A 26369-nucleotide genomic window follows, 5' to 3' on the forward strand; every position below is an offset into this window, starting at 1 on the left:
CCGCAACCGCTACCCCGGGCCCGACGCCGACCAACCTAGCTCCAGCCGTACGGTCAGGGACAGCACCGCCTCGGGTGGCCGGGGGAAGGAGTCGGAACCGGAACCCTGAAAGGATCCGCCCTGCCTCTCCAGGACTGGTTCCTGAGGGTTGCCCTTCCTTGCTATTGGCTATACTGGCTGCCACACGGCAAGAAACTCGGGCAGGACCGCCAGTAAGCTTTGGCCTCGGGCGTGGCCTGCTGGGAGTTGTAGTCCTGTGGAAGATGGTAGCCGCAGAGAAGAAATTTGAGTTTAGAATTTAGTGGTGCAGACTGCATTCCCTCCAAGGTCGTCGGATTTCCTTCTGCGCTCTGGCGTTAAAAGCCCAACGTTCAGGGCCACCGGTCTGGGAAGTTGTAGAATATGTAGAGCTAACTAACCTCCATGACCTCCAAGGGGTCATGAATTCAGAGCTGCTTGTTTACTCTGAGCGGGCGACCGTTGATGGTCCTGTAGACACCCCGCGAAGCCAGAGTCCCGCGCCTCACTGGTGGTAATTTAAAGCCAAAGGATTGTGGAACTGGAAGGGAGTCTATTTATTTATATTGATGTATAGTTGATTTACAATACTGTGTTAGTTTCAGATGTACAGCATAGTGATTTGGGGTAGTTGTTTGCAGATTATATTCCATTATATAGGTTATTACAAGATATTGTGTATAATTCCCCGTATGATATAGTAAATCCCTGTTGCTTATCTATTTTTTGGATACTAGTTTGTATCTGTTAATCCTATACTCCTAATTTGTCCCTCCCCCTGGAAGGGAGTTCAAAGATCAACTAATCCAATACATTTGTCAGAGAAGCTAAATGTTCTCTGTCCAAGGAACCACCTCTGGTTTCCCAAAGCCCCCGCACAGGGTTTTTTCTGAGTGCTGTTTAATTAAAACTGACTGTAGTTCGTCAGTTCAGACACAAGACCACTAAGGCACATCCAGGATTAGGATTTTTTTTCCAGGTTTAACCTAAAAAAAAAAAGTCTAATTAATCAAATATGTACGCTAAAATTCTACACGCCTCTCATATCTTCAAGGTATTTCAGTGCAAAGAGAAAACGGTATTGTCTTCAGAGCTACATACACTGGATTTATGCTCCCAGTTCTACTACCTAGCCATTTAGAGCATTATTTCCTTATTGTAAGGATTAAATGAGTCAGGACTTCCCTGCTGGTCCAGTGGTGAAGACTCCACGCTTCAGCTGCAGGAGGCATGGGTTCGATCCCTGGTCTGGCCTGCATGGAGTGCACTGCAGCCCCCCAAATAAAGAAGAAGAAGAAAAAGAGTTAACATATGTAATGCTTCTGCCTCCATAAATGTCAGTTCTCTTTCCTGCTGGTAAGTTTCCTTGGGTGCAGCCAATGTGAATAATGTGAATTAGTTTTAAGACTGGGATATTCACAAAAGTATGTTTGAAATTTAATATGGATGAGTGAAATGTAAATACCCCATACACGCTATTACTTTATAAACTGATATAAATGAAATACTGAGAAGGCAGACGCAGAAATAAAGCTGTGGCTTTATTTTTAACTGTGGTTAAAGCTTGCATGGGTGGAATCAGGCTGTTCAAAACCAATCCCATAAGGTGCCCTTCTCTTACCAGCCCAAAGCCTTTCCCCACAACTTCTCATTCACAATGAAAATAAGAGCATGCCAAACAATGAATAACAAACTTTTATTTAAGGACTGTACAAAAGCAAACAAAATATTCCATTCAGGAGCTGTGATGGTTAATTTTACTGGGCCATAGGGTGCCCAGATATTTGGTCAAACATTATTCTGAGTATTTCCTTTAGGGGTTTTTAGATGAGGTTAACATTTAAATCGGTAGATTGAATAAAGCAAATTGCTCTCCCTAATGTGGGTGGGCCTGATCCAATCAGTTGAAGGACTAATGGAACCAAATAGCTGACCACCCCCCAAGTAAGAAAGAATTCTTCCTGCCTGACAGCCTTCAGACTGAGTCATCAACCTTTTTCCTACTTTAGACTCAAACTGAAATATTGGTTTTTGGGTCTTAAGCCTGTCAGCCTTTAAACAGGAATTACACCATGGGATCTCCTGGGTCTTGGGCCTTCAGACTTGGATGGGAACTAAACCATTGGCTCACCTGGGCCTCCAACTTGCTGACTAACCCTGCAGATCTTGGGACTTGCCAGCCTCCATAATGGTGTGAACAAATTCCTTATAATAAATAAATATATATATATTCTTCCTGCTGTGTGTGTGTGTGTGTGTGTGTGTGTGTGTGCGTGTGTGTGCGTCTGTATACACACATATAAAATATATATTCTGGGGCTTCCCTGGTGGCGCAGTGGTTGAGAGTCTGCCTGCCGATGCAGGGGACACGGGTTCGTGCCCCGGTCCGGGAAGATCCCACATGCCGCGGAACGGCTGGGCGCGTGAGCCATGGCCTCTGAGCCTGCGCATCCGGAGCCTGTGCTCCGCAACGGGAGAGGCCACAACAGTGAGAAGCCCGTGTACCGCAAAAAAAATAAAATAAAGTACATATTCTGTTTCTCTGGAGAACCCTAATACATGCACTAAGAGAACTTCTGACAGACACATAGAGCCACTTTCTGTTGGGCAGAACTGTGCACCCATCTGCAAACTGATAGCCAACATCACCACAGAGAGGTCAGATCACATATGTGGTGTGACTTGAGAGTGATTAGGGTTCTTTCTGAAACCCACACCAAAAAAGCAAGTTCATTATTTTATCCTCACACCTGGTCTACCAACTTCCTATGTGAGATCAATACTCTCTGATCTAAGAGGCTGTTTGCTCCACAAATAGTCCAGTTTTCCAATATTATGGTCTTATAGAACAAAAGCTTCTGCACTGGTGGTTAAAACTGCCACTTCTTCTAGCTGGGCCTCTTTGAATCCCAGAGGGGTTCAGATGGCCTTGCAACAGATGGCCTAACCCACTGCTGCCTTTTCAAGGCCACACACAGCTGAGCTGCTCTGTTTGAAGCCATACCTCCCAGCTTCCTCCTGAGGTTTTTCAGGATTACGGCTACCACGTTTAAAGTCCCCATACCTGGTTATCACCAGGTTAGCTTTGAAAACATGTACATTAGCACTGAATGTCACCAAACTATGCTGTAAACAGGATCAAGGAAATAGAAAAGGGTGGCTTTTTTTTTTTTTTTAATTCCCCTGGCCTTCTGCCCTATATTCCAGAAGAAAGAAGGAAGAGTGTGTGATCCAAAACATGTTTACTTTTAAAAAGCTGGCTATGGGGGCTAGAGGCCTGAACAGAGAAAAGGAGAAAAGCAGTTCTTGACAGGATAAGTAAGAAGTCACTGGTCATCATAACTTCATGACTACAAGCCTGAGTGCAGGATGAGGCAGGATGAAGTGCTTTTAAACAGCCCCTCGAGTAAAGAGCCCCTGTATCTCAGTGACACACATTCAACACCACCACCTAAACCTAATCTGATTGTTCATTTGGTTTTCCTCCCATCTTTTTGCTCACACCACACGGCTTGTGGGATCTTAGTTCCCCAACCAGGGATTGAACCTGGGCCCTCAGCAGTGAAAGCACGGAGTCCTAACCACCGGACCGCCAGGGAATTCCCATCATTTGGTTTTCAAGAATTCTTCCAGGGCAATGTAAACTTCAAGTCCCCAGAAGGAAGACACGGTTTAGAACTGAGCCCTGGGAGAAAGTTGGTACAAGAGAAACCACAAAGGGGCCTGGGGGAAAGGAGGAGAGATGGTCCAGAATCAGGTGGTTAGGCCAAGAGATTGAAATCCAGGGCACTGGGCTGGAGCATCTGGGGAGCAGGTGATGAGGCTCATCCCTAAAAAGAAGGAACCTTGAGCCCCTGCAGGGCTGGGCCAATGTCAGAGGGCCAGGACAGGATCATATCTGTGAGTGGGAGGAGCTCTTGTGCCTGAGCGGGGAGCAGAAGAGGGTCCACCTGCAGGGCCACGTCTCCATTAGCAAGACCTTTTTCTTCTGGCTTGGGGACAGTTGATTCTTCCGGTTTTTGGAGTTTAGAACAGATGATTAGAGGTGCCATGTTTTTCCCTCCATCATGAAGGCAAGGTTCAAAGAAAGGGCGAAGGGGGCCAGAGAAACTGTGGGTGAAAGTAAAGATGTGGGACTGGTTGGTCACGTTGTAGAAGGAAATGACTCCTGCTTCATAGTCCAGAAAAATCCCCACACAACGCGGGGACTCTTTCAGGCGGAAGGAGGTCTGCGGGGATGTTAGGGCCTCGTACTCATTCTTGCGATTCTGTCGCAGGAGCCAGTGTCCATTGGCGGGCGAGGCGGTGACCTTCCCCTTCCTGCTCACCGACTCACTACACACCCCCAGGGCCCATTTGCTCTTGTCTGCCACAGACACCTCCCAGTAGTGACAGCCAGCTATGAAGTACTCAGAGCCCAGGACACTGACGACGAAGTCAAATCGCTGAGGGTTGTTGGGCACAGGCTGCCTTGTGTCTCCAAGCTTCACACACCTGCGGTCCTCAGACAGGATGAGTTTGGGATGCGCTGTGTCTGGGTCCAGGGTCACAGTCACTGCAGAGAGTCACAGAGATGTGAGGTTTGAGACGGCTAGGTCTCAAGGGATCTTTGAGTAGCTTTGGAGGGAATAATCATCCCTAGGTCTGCAACCACTGTCATCGGCCCATTTTAGTTTATGATGCCCTCACCTTCACATGTCCTGGAACTAAAGAAAACTGTCTTCCAGTCTCCTAGATCTGCTGGTGGTCTGCTAAGTAAAAGAGGAAATGTTTCTCACCCATCTGTGAAGCTGCCTTAATCCTTAGGAAATACTGCCTTTGTCTTTGCTGGTCCAAAGGAATCTAATGCATGATAATAAACAGGCTTTGATGTTAGACCTTGTAGCTAGATAGCATGTTTTGAGTCCCAGCTCTGCCACAAGCTAGTTGTGTGACCCTGGGCTTCTTATTCACCTCAAAACCTTAGTTTCTTCATCTGTAAAGAAGGAATAATAGCACCACTGAATAATATGCTGGAGAAGCTGTTGTGCAGATCTGATGAGCTAATGCATGAGATAGTGCCTTGTTCACACAGTGAGTGTGTGACGCTCATTTTCTTAGCTAAAATTATTGCTTATAACTATCATTTTAACATGGTAATATAGAGAGACTTCCCTGGTGGCACAGTGGTTAAGAATCCGCCTGCCAATGCAGGGGGCATGGTTGGATCCCCGGTCCAGGAAGATCCCACATGCCGCGGAGCAGCTAAGCCCGTGTGCCACAACTACTGAGCCTGCGCTCTAGAACCCACAAGCCACAACTACTGAGCCTGTGTGCTACAACTACTGAGGCTGCAGAAAAATAAAACACTCATGCATCCAAAAAAAAAAAAAAAAATACAATGAGGAAATTAACGTGCAAATGAAAAACTCAGAAAAATATTTTGTGAAAAATACGACAAGAGTTAATATAGAAAAAGTCCCCACAAGTCGAAAAGTAGCCAGAATAGGACAGGCGCAGACAAGCCATAAAGATAAAATACAAGTAACCAATGAACTTAAGAAAAATCTCAAAAATCACAGAAAACCCGTAAGAAGAGTAAACCAATTATTTACCAGTGTTCTAAAAGAAGGGAGACTTTCTGAATCAAAGATTTTTTAAATTTGATAAGCAGATAAACAGATTTGGCTTAATTTTTTTTTTTAATTACAGTCTGCCCTCCAAAGGAACAGAGCAATGGGCTCTGAAATGTGGATCCATTAAACTGGTGCAACTTACCAAAGTGTAGCCGGGCCCTTCTCCAGCCTAAAAGACAGAAAAAGGGATTGTTAAAGTAATGGAGAAATGGAGACCTCCTGGTGCAGTTGGAGTGGGGGAAGGTAGAGTGGGGGGACAGGGAGAGTGCACCTCACCTGAGTTTGCTGCAGCTCTCTTTAACTCTACAAAAGAAGAAACAAGGGGAGTGAGCTTTCACTGGAAACATAGAATCAACAGAAGTTGGTATAGAAGTTATAAGAACAGGGGAACTTACTCAGTTCATGCCGGAGTTTCTCTAAAGAATAACAATTTGACAAATCAGAATGAGGGCTTGTACATGCCTGTGATGCTCCAGTCCCATCCCAACCGCATTCCCAGAGCAGATCCCCACTAGCAATACCCTGAACTTTCCCCTGACAGTGTTTCCAACAGCAATGGCTCCCAGCCACGGTCCTGGGGTCCCCAGAGATACTGCAGAGGGTCAGTGAGTCCCTATGGGAGCCAAACCTGACTTGCAGATTGAATCAACAACACATCTCACACATGTAAGTGATGGCAACATAAACGTATGTAGATGTTGTGGGAGAAGAATAAAATATAAGTTCATTTAAAACTATTACTAATTTCCATTAGATTTTCTTATGCGTGTTTTCTCAATGTAAAATCAAATAGACATATCACGTGTCTGAAGATTTGGGGTTGTTGTCGTTATGAAGAGGGTCTCATACATGAACAGGTGGAGAAGCACTGTTCCACATATTCAGCTGAATGAGGATCCATCTACCTTGGATCCCACCGAAGGCAACGTCATGCCTGAGTGATAGAAGTGTCTCCTACATGTCTTCGCCTATGGAGGGTATCTCTCTTCTTGCTAAAACATTTCCCATTTAGTGACTACATAACAATTGTGCAGGAAAGAGGAGCACAGAATATTTGAGGAAAAAGAGGTTTTAGGGAGCCAGGAAATTCCCCACCCTCATGCTTGAAGTATCCTTGCCCTTGGCCCCTCTCTTCTGCCCCAGGAGGTGAATCTGAGAGTCTCATCATAAAGCAAAGATGTCAGCAGAAGGAGGTTTGTGGCACGGAAGAGGAGCAGAACTTACTGAGGGCTTTATAGAGACGTCCTAAAAAAACAGAGAAACAGGCACGAGTGAGCAGATCCTGCCACTTTATCCCCAGGGCCCAGGAAGTCTCATCACTCCACCCCTATGCCCCCCAGCCCCCAAACCCCACCCCTGGCTGAAAGAATGATGACAATCCTATCAGCCCCCAATACAGTCACATCCCGCTAAGGGCAGACTGGGGAATTCACCGGTGCTGGTGCCACTTTCCAGATGACCTGGACTACCCTGACTTTGGTTCCTCTTCCCTTCCTTTTGTCTGTCTGGTTTCATTTCCGCTGTTCATATGAGTGTTTCCAATATGTTTGTAAACGAGTGTCCATGAGTGTATGCCTTGCCGCCCTTTTATAACTGTTTATAATATCTATGGTGTAAAACTAGCTGAAGGCCTACCATCGACTTACTGATGTGGGCTGTTATTCTCTACACTAACCTCCCCCCACCCCGCTGAAGTACTGTGGAGAAACACAAATTTGGAGACCCCAGAAGGTCTGGGACATGTGCATATGCTTCTGTGCTTTGGGGGAGTACTTGCAGCCTCTCTGGTAGGGTCATCTGCCCACATTTTCCCCTTAGCACTGGCCCTGCCACAGAGTTGAAATTATACATTTGAGTTCACTGCCAGGCCCTGTGCTAAGGGCTGGGCATATGTTAGGTGTTGGGCATTGGGGCAGTGAAGCTGAATATGATATGGTCCCTAACAAGGTAACGGTTTATTTTTACCATTCCCACTACCAACAGCCTCCATTTAGTGTGTCCTGTTTTTATGACGTAGGCCCTGAATCTGCTCAACAATATGAGGTGCATATAATTATTATTCCCATTTTACAGACTGGTGGTCTGAGGCTCAGAGGGACATGGAAATTTATCCAGATTATCCAGCTGGTAAGTGGCCAAGGAGGCAGGATTCAAACCCAAGTCCCTCTGATTCCTAGTTTGAGGCCTTCCCCACTACACCACACTGTTCCTTCCCTTCTAGGACACGACGGTCATTGTGTCCCTGAGGTGTGCACCCCTATGCTTTAACTAGTCTGGAGCAGATGTGAGGGGGGGAAGGGAGGAGATGCCGAAATCACTGCAGGTGGAGCCATTTCTGAGCCAGTGACTTGTCTTCCCAGCTAGACTTTCAGAGGGCAGAGCCCCACCTGCTTTTTGTACCTGGGATGTCTGTCTTTTACCCTCAGTGGCCCAGAGCAAACATTCAATTAATGAAGACAAAATGGCAATAAGGGAAAGGTTTCAGGCACTGTAGTAGGAGTTGTGTGGGTTTTTTTTTAAGTTGTCTCTTTTAATCCTGAAAATAATCGGGTGAAGAGATCTATTATCCCCATTTTACAGATGAGGAAACCAAAGCTCAGAGCAGTAAACCCAGCCAGCAAGTGGCAGATCTGAGCCAGGTGCTGCTGACTCCAGAGCCTATGCCCCTCCCACTGTATCACACCACCTCTCTCAATGCAAAGATTGTATGGATCCTCCTATAATACCATTTTAATATATGTTAAGATAGTATATGAATCTTCTTTTTAGGTTATTGGTGGGAAAGCCAATGAAGGAACCTATGAATTTTGACCCCAGGCATCCCTTTGGCCACTGCTACCAACCCTATAACCCCTTGATATTAAAAAATAAATTCCAATGGTATTAACAGAGAATATATGTGTGGGGGGTGTGTGTGTGTGTGTGCGTGTGTGTATACACATACACCACATATATATTGTATGTATAACAACCACCAGCATTTATGTAGGAGAAAAAATGTTATTTGTTCCTTACCCCTTATCCTATATATATAATTACCTTTTTCTTTTGCATGGTCTGAGAGAAGATTTTCTAGAGGAAGGAAAGTAAAAGAAAATGAGATTCTGTGACATTACCTTGAGGGTCCCTGCTTCCTATTGGGTTTATGGGCTCTTGAACCCGTCCCCCTCTATCTCCACCTCCACCTCCCTGATCCAGGCCCTCATCTCTCTCATTTGGATGCCAGAAAGAGCGGCCCAAATTGCCCCCAAATTCTGTTTTGCTCCCTCTGGTCTCCTCTCAACAGAGCAGCCAGAGAGAGCTTTCTGGAAGCACAATTCTGGTCAGGATAGCCCATTCGCAGCTTCTCCACAGCTCCAAAGAGAAAGACGAAAACCCTTCATGGGATCTGCAAGGCCGCACATGCTGATCCCCGCCTAACTCTGCAGCAGCACCTTCTGCCACCTTTCCCCTCACTTTTGCACCATGTTTCCTTCTCAAGCTGTTCTGCTGCGGGTGATTTCCTATTCCCTCTTCCCCCATGCCTGTCCGTCTTCCAGATCAAACATCACTGGGAACATCATCTGGAAACTCCTCTTTCATCCCTGAAGTTTGGTTGGTTCCACCCAGTCACCGTCTTCCCAGCCTTCAGAACTTCCATTTGTGGCTTCTGTACACATTTATTTGTGTAATTATTTAATGCACGTATACCCCCCTGACTAGACAGAAGTTCCAAGAAGGCAAAGACCGTGTCCGCTTTCACTCACTGTTGTGTCCCCAGCATCTGGTATAGTCTGCACTGCTTAGCAGAGAATTATCAGTTATTTGTTGGGTGCCCTACCTTAGACCTACACGACTCCCCCAGGATAAGATCAAGCCATGAGCTCAGATACAAAATCACCAAACATACTGGAAGGCAAGCTATTACAAGGTAGAGTCAGCGGAAACTGGGAACAACAGGTTTTGACACCACCACCACCGTCACCACCCAGCAGATGCTGGGATCTTCAGGTCCGGAATTTAGATTAGTGGGCCCTGGGGACACAAAAATGAACAAAACAGAGAAACATACCTGCCCAGCCCAGGACACTCACCTACCTCCATTGCGTGTTCATAGAGAAGCCTCTCTGGAAGGGAGAGAGAGAGAGAGAGATGTAAGCTCGGCTTAAGGAAGGGCCTTTTCTAACAGGCAGAGCTGTCCAAGGGACCACAAGCTGCCTGAGCAGGACTTTGCTCCTTGTCGCTGTGGGTGTGTGACCATTAGAAAGGACTAGAGGGTCTTCAAACCATCAGACAGGGAAAGGAGTGTTCAGTCATGTGACTTTCAAGGTCCTTGGCAACCCTGCGAGCCATGAAATGCAACCATATTAATGAGGGTTTTATCTAATGGATATGATTGGATTCCTTTTTTTTTTTTTTTTAAGATGTTGGGGGTAGGAGTTTATTAATTAATTAATTTTTTTTTTTTTTGCTGGGTTGGGTCTTTGTTTCTGTGCGAGGGCTTTCTCTAGCTGTGGCAAGCGGGGGCCACTCTTCATCGCGGTGCCTGGGCCTCTCACTATCGCAGCCTCTCTTGTTGCGGAGCACAGGCTCCAGACACACAGACTCAGTAGTTGTGGCTCACGGGCCTAGTTGCTCCGCGGCATGTGGGATCTTCCCAGACCAGGGCTCGAACCCGTGTCTCCCGCATTAGCAGGCAGATTCTCAACCACTGCGCCACCAGGGAAGCCCTGGATTTCTTAATTAATTAGAAGACTGGCATCATGCCAGTCTTCTAATTAATTCACAGCTCTGCCCAGGAGATTTCTGCACTTTCTTTGATCCTCTCTTCAATGTGGGTCCCCAGAACACAGCTCTACCAGTTTTCTCCCAGACAACCTATGGATAACTGTTAAGTCTCTGTCTGCTTCCTCCCAGCCTTTTCCTAGAGAGGCTGCAGTACCAATTCCTGCCAGCCTGGGCTCCCTTACCACTTAGTTACCTTTTGACCTTCTTTGCTTCCAGATGATGTAAATGCCCACCATGATGAAAATCCCCAGGACAGGCAGGATCACAGCAAGAGCCACTGCTGATGAGGAGAACCTCCCTGGAGATGGGGCTGAAACAGAAACCACCTGTGACCACCCTCTGAGAGCTTCTCCGTGGCAAGGGCCCCACCTCGAATGGCAGGTGACTCAGGCACATCCCAACTGCCTCCATCACCTTGAGAGAGACCTCCAGCCAAGTTGGTGAGGCTCTCTGCTTCTCTCAGCGACTCAAACCCCAGATGACCCAGGAATGACTTTAAAGTGAGATGTTTATCTCTAAGGATTGGTTTCAATGGTCCCGCCTAAAGACATTGATTCAAACTCAGCATCTCAACCACAATCTCATCCTGCCCGAGACGTTGGAGAACTGGAGGTGCTTCCTCAGGAACCGCTATAGTCTTCTCATGAGCACCCATCTGCTCCCCCTTCAAATCCTCACTCTGAGATAGAGCAGCAGTCAGTGAACTCTTTGCCCGAGCCCTATTAGCAGGGGCAAAACTATTTCTATGGTGTCACAGCAGCAAGCCAAACGTCTAGACAGGAGAGAAAGAGGGACGGAAGGAAGAACGAGCGAAGAAAAGAACAGCAGGAGAGGCTCTAGGACAAGTGGCGAAGAGCCTAAGCTGGATGTGAGTTCTTGCTCAGCACTGCGTGACCCCCGGAGAGAGACTGAGGCTCGCCAAGCCCGGCCTGCCCTCTGGAACATGCACCCGAGAAGAAACAAGGCCTTGAGCCTGGCCTCCTTATTCTTGGAACCCCTTTGTCAGATGTCGCAGGCAGGGAAAGAGGTACGGAAACTCTCACCTGACACACGCAAAGGCAACTGGAGGAAGACGAGTGTGATGAAGCATCTGGAGAGCGAGGAGCCTGAGGAACTTGCCATCTTCATCCAAACTAGGAGGACAGACACAGGGAGGCATCAGAAAGAGTTGGCGAGCTTGATGGGAGAAAGGGTACCACCCAGGAGGTAGGGCAGTGATGGAGGCTGCATTGGGTACACTCTGGAGTCACAGGCCAGGTATTGAATCCCAGCTCTGCTGCTTACCTCCATGTGGCCTGAGTTTCTGGGACTCAGTTTCTCCATCTTTGAAATGGGTATAATAACTGTGCCTCCTGGCAGAATCATTGTGAAGATTGAAGGAGGTAAGTGCTCAACACAGAGGCTGGCATCATGGTTAAGTCTATAAATGCCATGAGTGAGCACTGCAGGGTGACACTCTGGTGTGACTTAGAAGGCACAGGGAGGAGTCTAGAAGAATGAGAACCTATACCCAGAGCTAGCCAGGTAAACACGGGAGGACTGGCTTCTTTTTGCATTTAGTGTCCCAGGTCAGGCTTGGGAAGTGCCTATTGCAAGCCAATCGTGGACCCACAATGTAGCCTGGAGCTCTTCCCTGACAGCTTTTCAAGTTTGACTATTGAGAAACAAGAAACCAGGGCAGTGAAGTTCCTGCATTTCATTATGAAGGCACTAATCCTACAAGTTCAGGGTCTGCAGTTAGAAAGACCTGGGTTCAAGTCTTAGCTCCACCCGTGTACTAGTTCTGTGTCCCTGGGAAAGTAGACATCTGTGGGTCTTCAGTTCTTAATGTATAAAGGGGAAACTTCTTCACAGGCAAATGTGAGGGTTCAAGGACATGATGCATGTAGAGCACTTGCCACATATGCCTATTGTTATTATTACTAAACTAAAAGAGGACGATCGTCCCTGGGAGGTGTGGGTCACTGTGTGCACTAAGCACAGGGAGACCCTAAGGGATTCCCTCCTGTACGACTCTTTCCCCTCCTACTTGCTACTGTCTGAAATTCCTTGAGCAGGAAAAAAATCTTTCATGCCAGCCCTGGGGTTGAAGTTCAAATGCAAATATTTGAGGAAGAGAGAAACTGTCTCTTACATTCTCTCCAAGACTTCAAACCCTTTCCAAAGAAGAGGGTTTTGGGAATTCCCTGGCAGTCCAGTGGTTAGGACTTAGCACTTTCACTGCAGAGGGGCTGGGTTCAATCCCTGGTCAGGGAACTAAGATCCCACAAGCCATGTGGCACTGACAAAAAAAAAAAAAAAAAAATAGAGGAGAGTTTTATGGAAGTCATAAGGCCAGATCTCTGCAGGTCTTGGAAGATGGCGAAGTGGGGCTTGGAGGAGGTGGGGCAGTCAAAGCAAGATGGGGAAACTGAAGATGGACTCAAGCTTTGAACACGTTTCCAGTTCTGTTTTTCTCACAGTGAGCAGCATACTGCTTTAGGGTTGTTTTCTTTGTTCGTTGTTTTAAAATCATGATGCATGCATATAACACCCCCCCAATCCCATGATGTTGCAAATGGCAACATAACGCTAGGACATTGTAAGGTTAGGAATACGGTTAGGATGGTTTTGTTGTTGTTGTTTGTTTGTTTGTTTGTTTTGCCTCCATCCCACCCACTTTCCTGCAGGTTACCAGCTACTCAGAAAGTGAACAAGACAAGTTAGGTAAATGAGAAAGGCTCTCTACCTTATCAATTAAGGTTGAAGGTGGAAGTAGGCAGGGCCCTGGATGCCCTGGAATTACCCCAATCCCCAAACCCTCAATGAGAAGGTATTTTTGAAACACAACCTGGGTAGCCACGCCCAGAGTGATGTGGAGCTGCAAGCTGAACAAGGGCTGCCTGAAATTTAATAAAAGGAGACCCCCAGGGCCCCATCTTCCTAGATTCAGATAGTTCATTAAGTGATTAAGAGGATGGGCTCTAGAGTCAGCCTGGGTTCAAGCCCTGGTTCTGCCATCACCTCCCTGGTGTGACCTTGGACAGACTAGTTTACTCCAAGTCTCCTCTCATTCACACATGAAGTGGAGTTAATAATAGTACCCACCTCGTAGATAGGGCTATAGTGAGCATTCATAGAAAACATGTGGTGCAATGGTCTGCACCAGATACTAAGAATAAAAAAGCAGGGCTTCCCTGGTGGTGCAGTGGTTAAGAATCCACCTGCCAATGCAGGGGACACAAGTTCGAGCCGTGGGAAGATCCCACATGCCACGGAGCAACTAAGCCCATGCACCACAACTACTGAGCCTGTACTCTAGAGCCTGCGAGCCACAACTACTGAGCCCACACGCCACAATTACTGAAACCCGCGCACCTAGAGCCTGTGCTCTGCGACAAGAGAAGCCACCGCAATGAGAAGCCCGTGCGCCCCAGGAAGAGTAGCCCTCCCCAGCCCTACTCGCCACCACTATAGAAAGCCCGCACGTAGCAACGAAGACCCAACATAGCCAAAAATTAAAAAAAAAAAAAGTTGGAAATAAGTGAGGAATAATTAAAAACTGACAATGTGGGTTGTTAAAATACAAATAAATGTAATATATATTTCTATTTTTTTAAAAAAGCAAATGAAGTCCTTCCATCCAATTGTCACTCTGAGTAATGAGGGCAGGTGAGGTAGCTTCGGGAGGAGAGCTAGAAAGGATGACACCAGATACAGGACTTTCACTCTCCAGTCATTAGAGAAATGCAAATTAAGACCACAGTTAGATATGCTTTGTCTTCCTTCAAATTATCAAATATCAGGGGGAAAAATACCCAGAGTCAGCACACATGTGGGCAAACTGACTCCCTTGTCCATTGCTAAACTACTTTCACAAGGAAAATTTAGCAATAAGTATCAAAAGGTTTACATGTAGGCAAAAGTTTTTTAGCCGCTCCACGGCATGTGGGATCTTCCCAGACAGGGGCATGAACCCGTGTGCCCTGCATCGGCAGGCAGACTCTCAGCCACTGAGCCACCAGGGAGGCCCTAGGCAAAAGTTTTAATCCAGTAATTTCACCTCCAGAAAAGATTACTACAGAAATAAATAAAGATGTGCATGAGGATTTGATGGTGCGGATGCTCATCACAAAGTTATTTACGAAAAGAAAAAACTTGAAGACAACCTAAAAGTCCACTAAAATGGGAATGATTATTTATGGTACATTCTTGCAATGAAATACTATGCAGTATTTCATAATCACATGATAGAACAATCTTTAATAGCACTGGGAAATTTTCACTATATCCCAAACAATAAATTTTTAAAACGAAGCATAGGATGATACAATTTAGGCAGAATATACTTAGAAAAAAGGCAAAAATGTAGATATTAAGCAGTGGTTATTTCTGAGGGTGGGAGAGGGGAATGAAGGTGATCTTTATGGTTTTCGCTGTGTATTTTCTAAATTTTCTACCTTGAACATGTATAACTGTGATTATCAGGAAGCAAATATATTGAAAGAATCAGGAGGATGACCAGGAAGGGAAGGAGAAAGAGGAGAAGAAACAGAGTCCACTTTGGGCAAAGGCACACACAGTCCAGGAGGCAAAGAAGCACAGCAGGAAGTGCCTCCCGAGGTCCAAAATCAGAAGCCACAGCCACAGTTGCTTTACAGCATCTCTTCTCAGAGCTTTGAGTGGAAAATCAAGTGCTGCCAAATCTTTTATTTCCTATTTTCTTACATGGATGTAATAACCCTCTATCTGGTCACTGTACTGAGCTCCAGATCTATTCTTCTGATCTGGTTGGCCAGGATGGCCTTCTTGCATCATGTCCTCAGTTAACTTATATTATAATATATCAATATTATAACAATCAACATTGTGTTACTGTAAGATTGAATTAATACTAAATCATAAATATATTTTTGAGTTATTAATATTGTTCTGTATCCATAATGGCTCCAATTTATTGCACCTGTAGGTACTCTACATATATTATCTTTGCTATTGACAACAACCCCGAAAAATAGGTATTACTGTCCTCATTTTACACTCAGAACAAGGCAATCTTGCACAAATCAGGGTATCATGCAAGCAAACTGACGGGATCCTTTCTGGAAGTAGGTAGAATGTAAAACATGGATAAATAGATGAGTGAATGAGTGAATGCACAGCCTTGTGTCATGAGTTACAAAATACGCAAATCACTTCCTTCCTTCTCAGTGTGGTTATCATGAAATTCCTTTATGAAGAAAGCTCCCCTAATAAACATAAAGCATCATTTCACTTCCTAAAGTTCAATGTACATGACACAATTTGGGGACCATTGATATCTTAACAATATTGAGTGTTCTGGCCAAGGAACAGTTGATCTCTCTACTAATTTAGGTCTTCTTTAATTTCTTTCAGCAGTATTTTATAGTTTTCAGCATATAGATCTTACACATCTTTTGTCAGCTTTATTCATAAGTATTTAATATTTTGATGTTATTATAAATAGTATTAAGTTATTAGTTTTAATTTCTGATTTTTCATTACTAACATATAAAAATACAATTGAGTTTTGTATATTTTGTCTTATATCCCTGACCTTGCTAAACTCATTCACTAATGCTAGCATTTCTGTAGATTACATAGGATTTTCTGTATAGAAGATCACATCACCTATGAGTAAAGACAGTCTTACTTCTTCCTTTTTAATCTGAATGTCTTTTATTTCCTTATCTTTTGCCTTGTTGCCTTGGCTCCTTGCCTTGTTCCTGATCCTAGGGAAAACATTCCTTTTTCACCATTAGGTATAATGATAGCCATAAGGTTTTCATAGATGCCTTTTATCAAGTTAGGAAATTCCCTTCTATTTCTAGTTTTCTGAGAGTTTTTATCAAGAATGGATGTTAACTTTATCAACTGATATGTCTGTATGTATTGAGATGATCACACAATTTTCCCCTTTTTTTATTGAAGTATAGTCGATGTACAATATTATATAAGTTTCAGTTGTACAACATAGTGATTCAAAAATTTTACAGGTTATATTCCATTTATAGTTATTCTAAAATATTGGCTATATTGCCTTGTTGTACTGTATATACTTGTAGCTAATTTATTTTATACATATGTTTTTTTTTACGTTTCTGAAAGTACTGAGTTTATTTTAAAGATTGCATCAAGTTTGAATCTCAGTAAACAAAGCCATGTCTTCATTATATGTTGATTTTGTCAAAGAGCACAGACTTGCAAACATCAAATGATATGATAAAGTACTTTAAAGTAAAAGGTGTTTGCTTTTAGTACTGTGGAACTAAAGTATCGATAAAAAGTTAACGTGGAACTAAAATACAATATATATGTCTTCTGGGTGATTTAGGCCATAATGTTTTGGCTTCTTAGAAGTTTTCAAAATTAACAGTTTTAAAATGGATCCTTTTATCTGATTATTATTAAATAAAATAATATTTAATAATATTACATTATAATGAAATTATATTATTATTAAATATAAAAGGATTATTATTATCCTTTTATCTGCTATTCGCTAGAATAGAGGCATAGAAAAGATTCTCTCTGCTTAGATTAACGTACTCATACAATATATGCCTAAGCTGAAACAAAAAGGTCAAATATCTGAGAGATAATGGCATTCGTGATCACAAGTTGTTTTAAAAGGGGAAAAATGAGTTCCAACCTATTTCTTTTTTGGCCATGCCACACGGCTCACGAGATCTTAGTTCCCTGACCAGGGATCAAACCTGTGCCCCTGGAGTGGAAGCGTGGAGTCCTAACCGCTGGACTGCCAGGGAATTCCCAGTTCCAACCCATTTTAAAATAGTTCATTAAAAGTCTGAGCTCTTTGCGCCATTTTAAACTTATCTGCCGTCCCACTTCCATAACATTTATAAGCATATTTCACTGGGCAAGCAACTTAGTAACGTGATTGCATCATAGCTGTGTAGTTAATCCAGAAACTTGTCAACTGAATACAACTTTGTGTGTGTGTGTGTGTGTGTGTGTGTGTGTATGTGAGGTCATCTATTCTGACCACTGAAATATGCAATGAAAGGCTACATTTAGAAGCTTAGAAAACCTGTGGTTCAGTACATAGAAGTTTCAACTTCAAAAGAATAGGAATGTTATAATTACTATAGGAAATTATAATGTCTGAAATATCATAAACATCATTTGCAACTACTTTTTAATCACAACGATTTCACATCAGAAAGGTACATATTTTTGTTCACTAAAACTAATGAGGCAATTTGGCAACAAGAGACAGATTCTTTCTTTCTCACCCTCCTTTTGAAATTACACAGTGTAGAGCTACAGATATACTTAAGCTGCAATAATAATACCAAAAAAGGGAACAGGCGTTTGCTTTTCAAAATCACCGAAGTACATAAAATGTCAGCAGACAACAATACTATTCCATGACATCTACTTAAAATTTGATGTTCATCTCCCACTCTTCTCATCATAACGTTCACATTTTAATTATGTATTCATTTTGATTGTTTGCATGTGAAAACACCAACTAATCTATTATTTCAACATCAAGGCTATTTCTTTTGAAGCCAAGATAATTTTGGAGACTCCTTTTTCAGGATTCTTAAGGCAAAATGTTTAAGGTTCATGGCTGCTGCTTCGCCTGCGCTTCTGCTTGCTTTGAACCAGGTGGGGCTGTTAAACCTAAAAAAGGCAAACACTGCATTATTTTCTCTGGCTTCAAAGAAGACATCTTAGTCGCCATGGTACTGACTTTCATTGAAAATCTCAGGTGGCAGGGGGTACCCTTTGGCTGGTCGACTTTTCAGGAACATTTTCTCTCATCCACTTCTAGTTGTCTTCACTGGCTGCAATATCTTTTTCTTCAAATCCTATTTTGTTAGCTTCTAAGAAATCAAGCGCATCTTGCTGTTTCTTCTTGATCACCATGGAGCCAGAGGAAGGTGCAATGTACAAACGGATCACTATCCTGGGAACAACGGTTGTAGCTGAGTCCTGCAAATGGCCGAAGAGCCTATTTTTTGCGTATGATTTTTAGTTTGTTAATATAGTAAATGACATTGGTTGATTTTTTTGAATATTATACCAACCTTGCATTCTAGGGGTAAACTCCAGTCAGTCATGAGGAAGTGTCCTTTTTATATATCTTTGGATAAATTTTTTTAATTTAAAAAATTTTTGCCTCTATGTCCATGAGGGATATGGGTACTTCTTTTGTAATATCCTTTTCTAACTTTGGTAATTAGGGTAATGCTGGTCACAAAGAATGAAATAAGAAGTATTCCCTCCTCTTCAATTTTCTGGAAGAGTTTGTACAGCATTAATATTATTTCTTCCTCAAATGTTTGATGGAAATCATCAGGAAAGCACCTGGGCCTGGAGTTTTCTTTATGAGAAGGTTTGTAAAGGCACATTCAATTTCTTTAATAAGTATAGGGTAATTCAGGTCATCTATTTCTTCTTGAGTGATTTTTGGTAGTTTGAGTTCTTTCAAGGAATTTGTTTAATTAACTGGCATAAGTATGTTCATAATATTTCCTTATTATTCTTTTACCATATATAGAATCTGTAGTAATGTCACCTCTCTCCTTCTTGATAATGGTAATTCGTGTCTCTTTTTTCTTGATCAGTCTGACTAGAGGTTTATCAATTTTATTGATCTCAAAGAACCAGCTTTTGGTTTCATTGATTTTCTCTAATGTTTTTCTGTTTCCTATTGTATTTGTTTTTGCTCAGATCTTTATTACTTCCTTTCTTCTGCTTACTTTGGGTTTAATTTGTTCTTTTCGTTGTTGCTTAGGTTGTTGATTTGTGGTCTTCTTTCCTAATACTGTCATTTAGTACAATACAGATGACTTTATTTGTCCTCTTTTCTAATATAGTCATTAGTTGCTTCGTCACAAATTTCTCCGTAGGTATTACGTTAGTGACATCTGGAAATTTTGATATGTAGTGGTTTTCATTACATTCAAAATATGTTCTAATTTCCCTTTAAATTTCTTCTTTGACCTATGGATTATTTAGAAATGTGTTATCTAGCTTCCAAATATTTGAAAATTTTCAAGATTACTTTCTGTTATTGGTTTCTTTTTTTTTCTCAGTTCAAGTTTAATAGAAACTACAAAAGATCAAAAGTGATACCCTACTACCGTACACATCAGTTGGCCTGCCCCATAATACAGCTCAGACCATTCCCCCCAGAGGAAGAAAGGGTGGCCTCCCCAACACCTGCAGGAAAGGCCTGTCCTGTCCCCACACCACATCTGGGCTGAGTGTAAGGTCTTGTATTTTAAGCATGACAATAGTACAAAAGAGGTTTTGTTCTCATGGCCACCTACTGCAGCCTGGCCCTAAAATGGCCCAGCGCTCACTTCTGCTTAGAGAAATATTCTTTGCTCTTCTGGACATCAGGCTTAATGGTATCACAGCCAGGCTTCCAGCCACCTGGGCACACTTCCCCATGTTTGTCAGTTAACTGGAAGGCCTGAACTAGTCTCAGTGTCTCATCCACAGAGTGGTAGACAGGAAAGTCATTTATGGTGATCTGTCAAAGGATACCTTTATCATCAATAGTAAAAAGGCCCCCGAATGAGATGCTTTTGTAGGCCTTTAATACCCATAGTTCTGAGCAATGTTGCGCTGGGGGTCTGATATCAAGACAATGTTCGTGGGTCCCAGTCCTCCTTGTTTCTTGGGTGTGTTGATCCATGCCAGATAACAGAAGTGAAAAGCCACAGAAGCACCCGTCACTTGGCAGTTGAGTTTCTTAAATCCATCTGCCCTATCACCTTTCTGGGGCACAAAGTGAAATCAAGAGGGTAAAAGAATAACCCAACACATTTTCCTTTGTAGTCAGATAGGCTGATATCTTTTAACTGACCATCTGGCATAATAGATGTTGCTTTGAACTGGGGGGCAAGGTGCCCAATTTTGGCATGTCCTGAAAACATATTGCTATCAGCAGTTCTCAGACAGAAACCACCAGGACCAGTCAGGAAGAAGACAGACCTCTGTTATTGATTTCTAATTTAATTCTGCTGTGACCAGAAAACATACTTTGTATGACTTGAATCCTTTGAAATTTATTGACTTGCTTTGTGTGCTAGCATATAGTCTATTTTGGTAAATGTTTCATGTGTATTTTGCTGTTGTTGGGTAGAGTGTGACTAACGTGATATGAGATCTTAGCTTTTTTATTAAAGGTGTGAATTTCCTTCCCATAATCTCATCCAAGAAGACCAGAGAGTAAGCTAGTGGAAACATTCCCAAAAATCTAAGGCTAAATAAAACAAAAAGGTAAAGAAAGGTTTACATCCCTACTGAATTGAGGACTGGAGTCAGATGGCTTGGTTTTAGTCTTGGCTTGGTCTCTACTATCTGTGTGACTTTGTAACTTGGAGCAAGTCACTTAAACTCTTAGGTCCTGATTTTCCATCTTTAAATTGAGAGATTCATTTACATTTGCTGAGTTCATTGTAAATTGGGAAACAACAAGAAGTAAGGAAATGTATTTGCCTTTTGATCCAGTGAGAAATAGTCTGGAAATCTACTCTAAGGAAAGAATCTGAAATACAAAAGTTTACATGATGTCAGTAGTATTTGTATAATAGTGAGAAACTGGACCATCTATAGGTACATCGATAAGGCAATGACTAAGTAAATTATGGTTCATCAAACCTATGTTTCAAATGAAAGCTAATGATGTGTTAAAAGCAAAATACAAAATAATACATTTACAATGATTATAACTACATTAAAGAGTGTGTAGGAAAGGAACTAAAAGTAAGTCCTATAAAATATGAATAGTTGTTAATAATTAAGGTGGTTGGAAATATGGGCAATTTTTTCTCATCTCTATTTCCTAACTTACTGATAAAGTGTAATATATTGATGAACAAATGTGCAACATGTAACTAAATTTAGCAAAAATGAAATTTATTAATTAAAGAATTTTGACAAGTTGAAGCTTTAAATTCCTTTCCAGCTCCAATATGCTATAATTCTGCTTCATGGAAAGGAAAAATAACATTTCAAGAGTGTTTGTCTAACTTTCAGTTCTCCACTAGAAACAACCTAATTTGGAAACTTGATGCTTCAGATTACAAAATTACTGAGTTAAGAGGAGGATTAGTCAGATTCTATTTCTGAGAGTGCCTTCCATGGGCAGAGCAACAGTGAAGGAGAACCATGGTATTCAATGGAAGTTTCCAAGCCAGGCAGGGAGAAGAAACCAAAGAACAGGAGAGGAAACTAAAAGATGGTAGAGGAGAAACAGGGTAGAAGAAAAAGACTGAAAAAATAAAAGGGTGAGCAGATGGTGAGTGAGAGTTTTCCATCATCAGCGGTCTAGATGCCACCTTTGCTGTAAGTCACCTGTAGGACACTAGGTCCCAAAATTGTTATATATAAATATATATTTTTTCATTGCTATATATAAGATTTTGATTTTTTTCTTGTATCCATCCTACTTCAAGGAACTAAAAGCCCTCTCTTCTCACTACCTCTCCTAGTATTTTTTTAAAAATTTTTATTGGAGTATAGTTGATTTACAATGTTGTGTTAGTTTCAGGTGTACAGCAAAATGAATCAGTTATACACATACATATATCCACTCTCTTTTAGATTATTTTCCCATATAGGCCATTACAAAGTATTGAGTAGAGTTCCCTGTGCTATACAGTAGGCCCTTATTAGTTATCTATTTTATATACAGAAGTGTGTATATGTTAATCTCAAACTCCTAATTTATCTCTCCCCACCCCCTCTCTATCCCCTTTGGTGACCATAAGTTTGCTTTCTGTGTCTGTATTTCTGTTTTGTAAATAAGTTCATTTGTATCACTTCTTAGATTCTACATGTAAGTGATATCATATGATATTTGTCTTCTCAGTCTGACTTACTTAGTATGATAACCTCTAGGTCCACCCATGTTGCTGCAAATGGCATTATTTTGTTCTTTTTATGGCTGAGTAATATTCCATTGTATATGTGTACCACATCTTCTTTATCCATTCCTGTGTCGATGGATGTTTAGGTTGCTTCCATGTCTTGGCTATTGGAAATAGTGCTGCAACGAACATTGGGATGCATGTGTCTTTTTGAATTAGGGTTTTCTCCAGACATATGCCCAATAGTGGGATTGCTGGGTCATATGGTAGTTCTATTTTTAGTTTCTTAAGGAACCTCCATACTGCATCAATTTACATTCTCACCAACAGCGCAGGAGGATACCCTTTTCTCCACACCCTCTCCAGCATTTATTGTTTGTAGATATCTTGATGATGGCCATTCTGACCTGTGTGAGCTGATACTTCACTGTAATTTTGATTGGCATTTCTCTAATAATTAGTGATGTTGAGCGTATTTTCATGTGCTTTTTGGCCATCTGAACTGCCCTAGTCTTTGGCTTCAAATTCCCTCAGGCTCTGGAGCCCCTCTCGTTGCCCTCTGGGATGGACACTCCCTGCCCTGACAGGCACCCACGGTCAGCCAGCTCCAAGTCACCTTCAGCACAGCCCTGTGGCATTTCAGTTGTTTTAAAATTTTTATCAAATAAAATTTATTGCTTTTTTTTATCCTAGCTATTATAGAAAATCTGGAAATTACAAGAAAAAAAGGACAAAAATGTTTGAAATCACCTGTAATTCCTCCACCTGAAGACAATATGGTTTTTCAAATATTTTTTCTGTGTATGTATATAACTTTTTTTTAAAGTAGGACTATACTGTATATATATTTTTTAATACCCAACATTTTCACCAAGAACTATATTATGTAGTTTTCCCATGCCATCAAATATTCTTTTAATGATTTCAGTGTTCCATCATGAATATGCAAGAATTTTAAAAATAATTCCATATTGTAGAATATTCAGGTTTTTTCCCAATGCATTGCTATTATAAGCTTTTTCACTACAATTGATAGTGGATTGAGGGCCAAATTATAAGGCTTAGTTCTAGACTTGGCTTGGTTCCTAATTGTGTGACTTTGTAACTTTAAGGAAGTCACTTAAACTCTTAGGCCTTGAGTTTCCCATCTCTAAAATGGTGAGACTTTTAATTTGCATTGCCAAATCGCCCTCCAGAGAGGTCATATCAATTTACCAAAGGGTATGAAATTGTTTGTTTCTCCACAACCTTGCCACCACTGGGTGTTTTTTTTTTTTTAACATCTTTGTCATTTTATTTATTTATTTATTTATTTATTTATTTATTTATTTATGGCTGCGTTGGGTCTTCATTTCTGCACACGGGCTTTCTCTAGTTGCGGTGAGCGGGGGCTACTCTTTGTTACAGTGCACAGGCTTCTCATTGTACCGGCTTCTCTTGTCGCGGAGCATGGGCTCTGGGCAGGGGGGCTTCAGTAGTTGTGGCTCGCAGGCTCTAGAGTGCAGGCTCAGTAGTTGTGGCGCACGGGCTTAGTTGCTCCGCAGCATGTGGGATCTTCCCAGACCAGGGCTTGAACCCATGTCCCCTACACTGGCAGGCGGATTCTTAACTACTGTGCCACCAGTGGAGTCCCTTTGTCATTTTAATGAGTAACAAAACTGGGTTTTTTTGTTTTACATCTTTATTATTTTAATGAGTAACAATATCTCTCTAAAAATAATTAATTGTGTTTCATCTTAATTTGTATTTCTTTGATTATTCCTTTGTCATTTGGACTTTGTCAATTACCTGTCTCTACTTTGTCCATTTTTCTATTTGAGCATTTGTCTCTTTAATGTTTTGTAAAATTCTTCATATAGTAACAAATTTTTTTTCTACTACATATGTTGGAAATATTTTTCCCCACAGGAAGTCATTTACATTTAAATTTGAAACAGTTTAATTTCAAAAACCTCTAAAGCAGAAAAAAACATGCAGTGAGGACTTCTCTGGTGGCACAGTGGTTAAGAATCCACCTGCCTGGCAGAAATAGAGACACAGATGTAGAGAACAAATGTATAGACACCAAGGGGGGAAAGTGGAGGTGGAGGGGAGATTGGGATTGACATGTATACACTAATATGTATAAAATGTGTAACTAATAAGAACCTGCTGTATAAATAAATAAATAAAATTAAAATTTTTTTTTAAAAAGCAGGAAAAAAAAGAACCCACCTGCCAATGCAGGGGACATAGTTTCAATCCCTGGTCCGGGAAGATCCCACATGCCGCAGAGCAACTAAGCCCGTGCACCGCAACTACTGAGCCCACATGCCACAACTACTGAAGCCCGTGCACCTAGAGCCCATGCTCTGCCACTAAGAGAAGCCCCCACTCATCTCAACTAGAGAAAGCCCGCACGCAGCAACGAAGACTCAATGCAACCAAAACTTAATTAATTTTTTAAAAAAGTGTTTCTTTCTAAAAAAAAAAAAACATGCAATGGAAGTTCCCTTGATAACTCCAAGCAGCTTAAGAAGACCCAGCAAATCTACAGCTGTTCTGTCTGAAAGCACATGGCCAGGACCTGGCTAAGAGTAAGGGCTAAATAAGTGACAGCTGTCATACTTAATGATGACGATAATATCTAAAGGAGTCTTTTGACAAAACCCATCCAGTCCCCTTGTCACTTGTCCCCTTTTGCGCTCCTCATTTCCTGTCACTCCATTTCATCCCCTAAAATGTTCTTGTGAGTATGAAGAAAGGGGATAGTTTCTCCAACAGACCTGAGGATCCTGAGAAAATCAAAGGACTAAAAAGAACGACCAGAGGGGAGAGGGAGGAGGACTCACCACTTTGGAATTAGGGGCCCTTTGTCCCTCACCGGCTGAGCTGGAGTCTCCAAGCTGGGAACATCCCTCTGCCCGTTCAGGGAGATGAGGCATCAGGCAGGAACATCAGGAAGGACTCCGAAGGTGGGCCCAAGAAAAGTTCATCTTTTATTCTAATGCCTGAAGCCCTCAGCCAGGGGCTCCATCTGCCTGACAGACTCCCTTCCAGCTGTTCCTATACACCAACAAGCCACACCCTGCCTGTCTGCCCCGATAAAGGAACAGAGCAAAGAGGAAGCTCCCTAAAAGCAGGGAAGCCTCCCAGTGCTGCCGGGCTAAGGGACTTCTGCGCCTCAGCTCCTTCTCCCGTCCAAGCCAACTGCATAGTGACTGCTTTTGATACATTGTGATCCTATCACACCCTTTCTTAAAAGCTTGCTCCTCTTTACTTTCCAAATCAGAGTAAAACTGAAGATTGGTTTCAAAGACACCCACCAATTAGCCACCTTCTTTAACTCACTACCTTTATCTCCAACTGCACCCTGACATGTGCTTTCTGATAAACAAACTTGCTGACTGTCCCCCAATATGTGATAAACCCTTTTCCCGCCTATCTTGCTTTCAGAATATCCATAATTTTATATGCATAATATCCATAAGTGTTTCCTTAACCAGGCATTATATACTTTTATGTATTTTTGAACTTTATAAAGATGGAGCACGTTGTACATAATTCCCTGTGATTTCCTTTTTTCACTCAACATTAGTTTCTGAGTCTGGCTGACACCTATGGTAGCTCACACCATGTCCCCGCAGCCCACTCAATTTCGGGGTAGCTGAGACTTGAAGGCAAGCTGCTAGCATGCCACCTCGCAGGCCACAGCAGCTCTTCGCTTATCTGACTGGGGCTCTTCACAAAGCTTGAGAAGGCTGTTCAGCCTGTGTGTAACCCAGGAGTTCTGGAAAGTTATTGCCCCAGGGGATCGATCAGTGGGGCTTGGGGCAGGGGGTGGGGGGGTGGAAGTAAGTGGAAAATGGTCCAGTCCCCACATCTTCAGAGGGACAATTCTGAGCTGTATTCCACACAATTCCTCAGGGAGTTCTCAGCGGGAATGAGCACAGTGGCCCACTGTCATCAGTAGCTCAATAACGCACATCTTATTGGTTTGTCTTCCTTTTCTTTAATAAATTTATTTATTTATTTATTTATTATTTTATTTAGTTTTGACTGTGTTGGGTCTTCGTTGCTGTGCGCAGGCTTTATCTAGTTGCAGTGAGCGGGGACTACTCTTTGTTGCCGTTCG

At 42.4% G+C, this 26369-nt stretch overlaps 2 protein-coding genes and 2 pseudogenes across 5 annotated transcripts in view; all 4 read right to left on the minus strand.

The window, feature by feature from the left end:
• The window catches only part of LOC117307600 (uncharacterized), a 72215-nt gene extending 72102 nt beyond the window's left edge, over window positions 1–113 (minus strand). The window contains exon 1 of one of the 4 annotated variants that reach the window (XR_012325613.1): window positions 36–97. The gene's annotated coding sequence lies outside the window, so the exon portion shown is untranslated. Of the gene's footprint in view, window positions 1–35 lie in introns of all 4 variants that reach the window. The other 3 variants (XR_012325615.1, XM_033836702.2, XM_073791140.1) reach the window with 3 other exon arrangements.
• Window positions 114–1695: 1582 nt separating this feature from the next.
• On the minus strand, window positions 1696–25645 carry ERMAP (erythroblast membrane associated protein (Scianna blood group)). Its single transcript, XM_019937986.3, has 10 exons — window positions 25087–25645; window positions 11444–11533; window positions 10594–10710; window positions 9707–9739; window positions 8673–8705; window positions 6858–6878; window positions 6029–6049; window positions 5910–5936; window positions 5776–5802; window positions 1696–4573 (listed from the first exon to the last, which is right to left on the minus strand). Exons 2-10 carry the CDS (start codon window positions 11526–11528, stop codon window positions 3849–3851), a joined length of 1089 nt encoding a protein of 362 aa, XP_019793545.1. The 5' UTR covers window positions 11529–11533; window positions 25087–25645; the 3' UTR covers window positions 1696–3848.
• On the minus strand, window positions 17543–18398 carry LOC101336173 (adapter SH3BGRL pseudogene; annotated as a pseudogene).
• Window positions 19625–20317, minus strand: LOC101335026 (peroxiredoxin-1 pseudogene; annotated as a pseudogene).
• Window positions 25646–26369: the final 724 nt, after the last annotated feature.

This window comes from Tursiops truncatus, chromosome 1 (genome assembly GCF_011762595.2).
Source record: "Tursiops truncatus isolate mTurTru1 chromosome 1, mTurTru1.mat.Y, whole genome shotgun sequence".
NCBI classification, from domain to species: domain Eukaryota; kingdom Metazoa; phylum Chordata; class Mammalia; order Artiodactyla; family Delphinidae; genus Tursiops; species Tursiops truncatus.

What these genes read in the sequence shown, in the direction of transcription:
- ERMAP (XM_019937986.3), bottom strand. Translation starts at nt 11,528, where the DNA reads ATGAAGATGGCAAGTTCCTCAGGCTCCTCGCTCTCCAGATGCTTCATC. An exon ending in GAAACTCCGGCATGAACTGA is followed by an intron (nt 5,937 to 6,028) that starts GTAAGTTCCCCT and finishes CTTCTTTTGTAG; the next exon opens with AGTTAAAGAGAGCTGCAGCA. An exon ending in GAGAGCTGCAGCAAACTCAG is followed by an intron (nt 5,803 to 5,909) that starts GTGAGGTGCACT and finishes TCTGTCTTTTAG; the next exon opens with GCTGGAGAAGGGCCCGGCTA.